This window comes from Anopheles arabiensis, chromosome X, assembly GCF_016920715.1.
Source record: "Anopheles arabiensis isolate DONGOLA chromosome X, AaraD3, whole genome shotgun sequence".
Lineage (NCBI taxonomy): Eukaryota > Metazoa > Arthropoda > Insecta > Diptera > Culicidae > Anopheles > Anopheles arabiensis.
This window is the reverse complement of record NC_053519.1, coordinates 4502028-4511093: the sequence shown is the minus strand read 5'-3', so window position 1 is coordinate 4511093 and position 9066 is coordinate 4502028. Positions and strand designations below refer to the sequence as shown.

The following is a 9066-nucleotide window of genomic DNA, read 5'->3' as shown; positions in this document are numbered from 1 at the left end:
TGCAACAACATACGTAGTCAAGCCAGCCAATACAAGGCTTGCCAGCTTTTTGGCAAGTACCACTCAGCCGGATAGTCTGTCGTTGCTATGGGAAAATAGTCCATGCGTGGCTTACGCCCCAGACTTGCATGTTTTTAGGTCTTGCGAGTTGACCACTGTACTACGAGATAGTGCAGGGATAGGAAAACTTTGTGATTAAAAGAGCCAAATTCAACAACAATATTAGCAGAGCGCTACCTGATGAGCCAAATAGATAACCTAAGAGTTAAAATGTTTGAAAGTGCTATGAAATATACGAACGTTAAAGAGCCGCCATCTAGACATTAAAGAGCCGTGCATTGGCGATCACTGGGATATTGCAAATTCAATATCTTGAACATCATACATTTCTAAAAATTCATGAATCTCTGGAGATATATGAACGTTCATGAAACATTCTTGCTTCATAAATCTTTGAAGATTCGCAAATTTTAATATACAGTGGAGCGCCGTTTATCCAAGTTTATCAGGAGTTGACCAAGCCTGGATATGCGAATAACACGGATAACGAGTCAAATGATATATTTTATCATCAATTCCTGATTAAGTTGTGGAAAATTTTCTTATTTTTTGATAAAAATAATCCAATTTTTATAAACTTCATATATTTCCAATGAGAATATTTGAAATTTACCATGAATTATAGTGTGTTTTGTTTTGACAATGTGCTCTTATAACCGCTTTTTTTTCAAATATCCTCCTCAGAACGCAATGTGACCTTTGTATTGAACTGTCATTTCTCAACAGCACGGATAAACGGATGGTCGGATGAAAGGTACCCGTATAAACGGCGCTCCACTGTAATTATGATTCCTTGGAGATTTATGAATCTTAAGAGAATCGAGGTTTGAATCACTCTTCGCTTCTAAACTCCCCCTTAACCTATCGACCTCCCCCATCCGAAAGGTTTTGTAGTTTCTCCAGCTGCAACGATGACCGCCCGTTTGCGTTTGTCTCATTTTCCCCATTTATTTTTGGTGCAAGATTAATAGATTAACATTATAACATCTTCTTAACATACGATGCTCTAGGCTCGAGATTGCGTAATCGAGAGATAGGGAGAGAGAGAGACATTTAAGGCTTCCATGTGTCTGCTGTCCAAGGGCATCGGTCTCTCTCTATCTCTCTATATATTTCTCTCTCTCTCTCTCTCTCTCTCTCTCTCTCTCTCTCTCTATCTCTCTCTCTTTCTCTCTCTCTCTCTCTCACCCACGGAGAAGGGCCGGGACCGGGTAAAGTGGTTTTTGTTGTGCTAATACTAGAGGCTTCACTTAACAAAAAAAACATTTAAAAATAACCGCCCAATAAACCCTCATAAAGGCATGTTTCTTTTGCTTGTTTCTAGATACAGGGTGTGGGCTAGTGGGAGTAAGGTGGAACGTAACAATTAACAGTCGATTAGAAGATGGGCAGATGTTCGACCTCTACCGCTTGCAACAAACCGTTTGCTGCTGCAAGCGTTGTAGCATATGTCAACGTGTTAGTTTGTGTGATGCGTATATGTGTTTTTCTTCCTTTATAAAAAAAGCAAAGAAAAACGTGCTCTTGTGGTGCTTTAAATCCAATACATATGAGGTGCCAAAAAATAAAGTGTAAAATAATTAATACGCTAAAGAGAAAAACGAAATGTACAACACTAAATGGACGGGGGGCGGACAGCACAAAACACACCAATGGGGCAAAATTATTATTTTTGTTTGTGAGGGGCAGGGAGCAGCGGAAGGGATTAGCATTAAATGCACCTACAAATACTAGGCAGGGCGTCCCTTTGCCTTTGGCGAGCAATAGGAGGCAAACAAGAATGCTCTCACAAGAAGTTTCTAAACGTGAAACATTATTGGCCTTACATTCTGGGGTAATTATTTTTGTTTTTGTTTATAGATAGAGTTTCCCCCTTCCCACTTGCAAATAAGACTAAAAAGGAATCCATCCCACACATACACACAACAAAAAAAGAAAAACAAAACTTCATCACGATAAGACTTCGCGTAGCTCGGTCAGCTGGGTCGGTTGAACATAATGGGGAAATGAAAGCTACTCCCCTTTCTTTTCGTTTGCTTCTCATCCCCTGCACTGCACATCAAAACAATCGAGCACTGCGGTGTGTGTTTCCTTTGCCCTCTTCTCTCGTCCAGGTAGCAGCAAGAGATTCGTGTGCAGACGACGACGACTCACAGCTCGCTCACGACGTTGCTTTTCGCGTGCGAAGTTGCATCCAGATCCGTTGGAACCAGCGGGTGGGAATCGTCGGTGGCCGCTAGCGCTTGTCGCTGTTGCTGCTGCTGCTGGTGGCGATTGCGCTGCAGCCGCTGGGGCTGATTGCTGGCGAGGTGGGAAAACTCGTTCATGACCGCGACGTAGGTCGAGTCGCCGCCGGCGTACGCTTCCCCGTCCTCGCCGGACCCGATCTCGTCGTTCAGCAGCGTCAGCCGGAGCAGCGTCACGATGTCCGCGTCCTCCTTCTCCACCGCCACATCGATCGGGCGGCGCCCGTCCACGTCCGCGATGTCGTAGCGCGCCTTGTGCTTGAGCAGCAGGTAGGCCTGCGCCGCCGAACCCTGCTCGGCGGCCAGGTGCAGCGGCGTGCGGCCGTACCGGTCGGTCGCATTGATCGCGGCCCCGTTCAGCAGCAGAAACTCGCACGACATGACCGAGCCGGACAGGATGGCGGCGTGCAGCGGCGTCCGGTCGGCGTCGTGCGGGTTCGCCCAGCTCTTGTCCGCGCCGAGCGCCAGCGCCTGGCTCATCACCGGCAGATTGTGGCCGCTCGCCGCCTTGTACAGCAGATAGTTCGGCGACAGCCGCTCCAGCTCCTCGCACTCCATGATCGCGTTGTCCTCCTCGCCGCTGGTGGACTCCTGGTCCGAGTTGAGCAGCAGCAGATCCTCGTCCGGCAGGTTGTGATCGTCGGTGAGGATGTTATCGCCGATCAGCAGTATGTCGGCGAACTGCTTCGGCACCCGGGCCAGCACGTCCTTCTCGTCCGCGTCCGGGCAACTTTTCGCGCCCGATGCTCCACTCGCCCCCTCTCCCTCCTCCTCCTCGTCCGGCTCGGAATCTTCGTCGAGATCGGTCACGGGCAGTCGGGAGGCCGCCTCCACATACGCTTCATCTCCTTCCTCGTCCTCCTCCTCCTGCACCTGCACTACCCCGCCACCGCCCTTCCTTGGAGCATTGGTGCGGCGGAGCAGCTGGCGGTAGCTGCGCCGGCGCAGCTTCTTGATGCTCCACTTCTCCGGAAACTTGGAGCTGTCCGCCCCGAGGCTCTTGAACGACAGCGACGAGGACGAGGTGCTGCTGTCCTCCGGGCCGGCCGCCGCCGCCCCGCTGCCGAGCCCGCCGAGCGGCACCACGAACTGGCGGTCGATGTACTTCGCCCGGATCCAGGCCTCGCGCACCGCGATCTCGCAGTTGTCGGTCGCCCGATCGAAGCGGGCGAGCCGGGCCGCGTTGCCCTCGTACACCCGGTTGATCACGTCGTTGCCGAGCTCGATCATGACGCGCAGTATCTCCGGCTCCCACACGTCCAGCGTGAGCGACCGGACCTTGCTGTAGTGCACGCCGAGGCTGCGGTGCACGCCCGAGCACGCGATGCACAGCGTGATGCCGAGGTTGATCGAGGCCCAGCGCGGATCGGCATTGCCACAGTCGGCGCACCGCGAGTTGCCGGGTATTTTCAGCATCTGCGTCCAGTTGCTGGAGAGGACAAGAGCGGTGAGCGTCACTACGGTCATCAAAACGGTGAGATCATTCCAACTTACATCTTCTTGTAGCCCTTGCGCGAACCGTCCGAAGCGCGGCCCGTGCCGCCACGCTCTCGGCCGCTGGCGTCCGTGCGCCCATCGCCCGGCCGGCCACTGTCAGACGCCGCCGCCGCGCCACTGCCACCGGGGCCGCCGACACCGCCGCCCGGGCCGCCGCCCGCCGCCAGCCCGCGCATGTCGCTGCTGTACCCACTGTTGTGCTGAATTGCCGAATCGATGCCCTTCTGCAGTGCCTTGATCCATGCGCTCATCATCGCTTCCGAGTCGGCCTGCAGTATGTGCGATCTGGAAAGCGGAATTTGGGAAGAGCACAGAGCCATTAGTTGGTTCGGACGATATTGGTGAATGTGAGAAGACACATTTGATACATCGGTTTCACTTTCTGCGTCTTTGCGTTGTGCGCATCTCCTGCAAGTATGCCTTCCCCAAACTATTTAGAGTATTGATGGAACCTCTTAGCATAATACTGGCAACAATAGCGCTTGCCTAAAGGCGCTGTATGTCCTTGTTTACGACTATGACGATTATACCCTGTTGCTTTTTACATCGAGAGTTCTGCACTTTATCTGACTTGACATTACTTGATAGTAGCTGAATGTACGTGTGTCTCAATTCAGAGTTTTCCGAGTCAATTTCCAATGTCTACATTATTTTTCATTGATTGCGAGATGTTTTTCAACAACTATCAAATGTTGTAATTACATCACAATAAATGCTCAGTTCTTCCACATGATTTTCAAGACGCATCTCAAGCTGGATTGAGTTTGACAGTTTTTTGTGATGTGTTGAAAATCATGTGTAAGAACTGAAATTTAATTACGATGCAAATACACCATTTGACAACTGTTGAAAAACATTGTGGAGGTGATGAATGACGATGTGCACATTCGAAAGTGCCTTGGGTAACCCTGTAATGTTTCAGGCTTATGTAATATTGAATAGTATTGAATACCTACAAACATTTTTGGGAACTGGCAAGGGAGAGTTGGTCCTAGAGAAGCGATATTGTGCTCTTGCTTTGTAGTTTGGACTGATCTCTGATCACACTTTTGCACAATCTGTTGCTGATCCTCGACTGATAAATCTTTATAATATTATTATTTGTATTGCTTGATATTATTAACCAATTATTTAATTTTTAAATTTTTGTTGAAAATCATACTGAAGAATTTAAAAATTATTACAGGATTTTTTACAGTCCAATCACCTATGTGCACAGCATTACTCGCCACTTGCAAGATGTTTTTCAACAGCTCTCACGTGTTATGTTTGCATCGCAATAAAATTTCAATCCTGCCACAAGAATTTCAACACATCACAAAGAACTGTTAAACTCAGTCCAGTTGGTTTATTTGTTGAAAATCATGCGAAAGAACTGAAAAATGTTTGTGATGTAACTACAACATTTGATAGTTGTTGAAAAACATCTCGCAAGCAATGGAAAATGTTGTTGACATTGGAAAATAACTCGGAAAATCCTGTTTGATGGAAATGAAATATCAGAGTGATGTGGAATAACATTTTGCATGCGGTGAAAACGAATGTTTACATTCGAAAGTGACTTGGAAGCCTCTGTAATCTCGGACCACTTACAGGGTTTCTCACGTCACTGATGAATGTGCCCTCAAGATGTTTTTCACCGCCTCCAAGATGTTTTTCAACAGCAGTCAAATGGTGTATTTGCATCAAAATAAAATTTCAGTTCGTACACATGATTTTCAATACATCACAAATAACTGTCAAATGCAATCCAGCTTGAGACGTGTTGAAAATCATGTGGAAGAAGTGTAACATTATTGGGATGAAAATACAATATTTGACATCTGTTGAAAAACATCTCGCAAGCAATGAAAAATGTTGAGGACCTTGGAAAATGACTCGGAAAACCTTGTATAACTGTTTTATACGTTAATCATGTTTCCTTGGTTCTTGCTGACCGTAACTATTTTTTCTTCTTGGCTTCAATGATCCTTACACTGTTTTCTGGTTCAGTTTTCAATGTGACTAGCATTATTCAAAACTTGCAAGATGTTTTTCAACAGCTGTGATTATTCGTGTCATTAAATCTACAAAACAAAAACAAAATAATAACCCCAGCGCTTACTTGGTCGGCGAGATGACCTCGAAGCAGTAGCGCCGGTCGGAGTCGGCCAGCTGGCGCACGGTGCAGAGCCGCAGGTCCTCCTCCATCACGGTCGGCAGCTCCTCGCCGGTGCGCTTCCGGTAGAACAGCTGATTGTCGCGCATGCAGAACCACCGCCGGTTCCACGTCTTGAACGCGTTCGAGGTGCGCTTGAACAGGTAGCCCTCCATGTAGCCTGGCGTGCGGGCGCCACCGTCACTACCAACGCCGCCGCCGCCACCACCACCGCCACTTTCGCCACCGGCCTCCACACCCGGCCTATGCTCACTGGCTCCTGCTCCGCCACCACCAGCAGCGCCGCTCGCATCTGCTCCTCCCCCGCCGCCGTCCGAGCGGGGCTCGTTGACGCACGTGTGCCGGTTCTGCATCTGCTTGTCCAGCACGCCGTACTCGGACCGCATCACGCCAATCTCCTCGTCCAGGCTCTTGAAGAACGTCCCGTAGTCCTCGCACAGGTCCGACCCCTGGTGGAAGTAGGTGCTGCACGCCTGCAAGTAGCTCAGCAGCGTGCCGAGTATCTCGTGGCGCTTGCGGTTCTGCAGCAGCGTGATGTAGTTGACGTAGTCGAGCGCGGTATGGTTGAAGCACGTCTTCGACGCGGACAGCACGTTCTCCGCGTCGAGCACGTCGGCGGGCCGGTTCCGGCTGACCTGGGAGTTTTTGTACACGGCCGCGTCCAGATTCTCCGACACCTTGTTGAAGATCTGCCGGTACTCCTTCACCTCGCGGATGTCGCGCCGCAGAAAGTCGGCCAGGTTCTTCAGCACGGTCCGGTTCGCCTGGTCGAGCAGCGTCGTGTGGTACCGGTTCATCTCCTGCAGCAGCTGGATCAGCTGGGCGAGCGCGTTGGTCGAGTTCTTGCTGTCCTGGAAGTGCTTCTGCAGATCCCAGAGCGAGGTCGCGAACGCGCTCTGGTGCCGGATGTACTCCTTGCCGCTGTCCACTGCCGCGCTGCACGCTTTGATGATTTTCTCCAGCTTCGATTCCAGGTGCTCGATCTCGGACTCCTCCTGCTCGAGCCGTAACCTAATGGGAAGGGGGAAAAACAAAGTTAAGTCGAAGCAGTTTTGGCGTGAAGGTTTGCGGATTTTTTTAGTACAGTCGGGAAGAACCTTACCGAAACTTGGGCGAATCCTTGAGGCACTCGCCAAAATCAATCTTGCACTGTGCCATGGCGGGGGCAGCGTTGGGCGGGCACTATGCGCACGCAGGGTTGATCGTGGTGGCGCGCGGCGCCAGTTTTGACTGACGAACGAGTTGACACGGTGTGGTTGCGGGCGGACGGGGGGATGGTTTCGAGTTGCAAACGTGTTGCAGTGTGGGGCTGAAAATGAAGGAAAAAAACAGAACAAAAAATGAACAATGTGAAAGTGAAGTTTCGCTTGCAAAAAAAAAAACATCATCGATCCCTTCCCCCTCCCGGTAACCGGAAATAATCCACAAACGCCACGTTTTGGAGTTGTAACAAGGGGAGAAAGGGGCGAAGGGGGATGTAAGATACACCACTACAAAAAGCTTTCCAACTTTCGTTTTCACCTTTTTCACTGGGGACAAGGGGGGAGGGGAGGGGGGGGGGGTTAGTGGTCTAAGCGCTCTGTCACTTCGATCGACGGACCGTTCCGATCGGTTGGCGGTCGAGAGCATGCGTGTGTGTGGTACGAATGGGGGAAAACGTGTACGATAGAAAGAGACATCAGTCAGTGAATACGGAAGAGCGAAAAGTGCACATACAGGCGTCCCCCGAGTTACAACCCCCTCGAGTTACGACGATTTGCAGATACGACGATTTTGATTTTGAACAGTTTAAATATGTCATTGACAAGAAATTGAAATATTTTTTTGGATTTCTCGGCTGCTAACCGTTATACACACATTTCTAAAGATTTCACAACTATCCGATTTTAAATATCTATATTGTGTACGGCTTTTGGAATATAATTATTACATTATCGAACATTATGTTAAATCAAACAATGTCATAGATTCCAATTCTTCAACTTCGGTTATAAACTTTATATTCATAGATATTCAACATACGACTTTTTCGACTTACGCCTTGCTTTGGGACATTTTTTCGGTCCCAAATACAGTCGTATCTCGGGGGACACCTGTACTGTGTTACTCACCATCCAACAAGGCGTTCGCAGGCCACCGATAAGCGATATCAGTTCGGAGGGGGGGGGAGGTCCGTGCGAGCCGGAAGTCGTGGCGTTCCGCGACCGACTGGAGCTGCCTCGAGGAGTGCACCCTGTGCTTACTACTACTGCTGTGTGTGTGTTTTGAATCTTCTTAGGAAAACATGATGTCATCAAGCGACTAATGTACTGCTCGCGCTAATGACTAACGCCTGGGGACCACTGCCAGCGAGACACAGTTCCAAACGCGCCCAAGAGCCGTTTGTTGACTTTGTTGCCGACGCTTCCGATGCGGGGTAGACGGTCAGCTCAAGGAATGCAACCGAACTAACACACAGTGGGACCGCAGCAGGGCACACCCTCCGTCCGAAACCGTCTGACTACTGCAGCAACACACACACACATACGGGGGTGTGTGTGTGAATATCAAAGTCATCCGTCACCTCCAGCCAAGATCGATCCGATCGTGTCTCGCCGTCGCCACCAAAGCGGAACCGAGCCCGGGGGCGGAATCGATCGCTCCGGAAATTCGGACAGAGCGTCCTAACTTACATGAACGAACGCACAGACGAAAAAGGAATCACACTCACACACGCACACAAAAAACACAAACAAAACACAAACAAAACACAGGCACGCACGCACGCACGCACGACGTACTTCACGGGGAATGATGTGTTTTGCATGGAACGGTTTGCACAGGCGGGCCTAGGTGTCGAGGTGGGGGAAAAGGGAGACGACACACATACACATGTGGGGGAATTGCGTTTTGCTACTACTGACAGCAAGGCTACGCAAGCAAGAGCACGAGCACGATACGGTGTGCGCGAGAGCGAGACACACGCAGGGCAGCTGACAGTCCCGTTTCGGTGTGTATGCGTTTATCGTACGTTTGTGCCACACTTGCACAATGGTGCCAGAAAGGTGACGTTTCGCTACAAACTTCCAGAACGTGTAATGGAGCGCAAGCTGCAGGGTTCGCCGC

At 50.0% G+C, this 9066-nt stretch overlaps 1 protein-coding gene across 3 annotated transcripts; it reads right to left on the bottom strand.

The window, feature by feature from the left end:
- Window positions 1–982: 982 nt before the first annotated feature.
- LOC120906465 (arf-GAP with coiled-coil, ANK repeat and PH domain-containing protein 2) lies at window positions 983–8918 on the bottom strand. Of its 3 annotated transcripts, none has more exons than XM_040318169.1 (5): window positions 8073–8918; window positions 7064–7270; window positions 5908–6972; window positions 3801–4088; window positions 983–3735 (listed from the first exon to the last, which is right to left on the bottom strand). In XM_040318169.1, exons 2-5 carry the CDS (start codon window positions 7117–7119, stop codon window positions 2211–2213), a joined length of 2934 nt encoding a protein of 977 aa, XP_040174103.1. In that variant the 5' UTR covers window positions 7120–7270; window positions 8073–8918; the 3' UTR covers window positions 983–2210. The 3 variants fall into 3 exon arrangements, with proteins under 3 accessions (XP_040174103.1, XP_040174104.1, XP_040174106.1); XM_040318170.1 differs by having other exon boundaries at window positions 8634–8918; XM_040318172.1 differs by having other exon boundaries at window positions 8742–8918.
- Between the last annotated feature and the right edge of the window lie 148 nt (window positions 8919–9066).

Coding starts and splice junctions, on each gene's coding strand:
- LOC120906465 (XM_040318169.1), bottom strand. CDS start 7,119: ATGGCACAGTGCAAGATTGATTTTGGCGAGTGCCTCAAGGATTCGCCC. Junction 6,973..7,063: donor AAGGATTCGCCCAAGTTTCG/GTAAGGTTCTTC, acceptor CCTTCCCATTAG/GTTACGGCTCGAGCAGGAGG. Junction 3,736..3,800: donor CGCAAGGGCTACAAGAAGAT/GTAAGTTGGAAT, acceptor TGTCCTCTCCAG/CAACTGGACGCAGATGCTGA.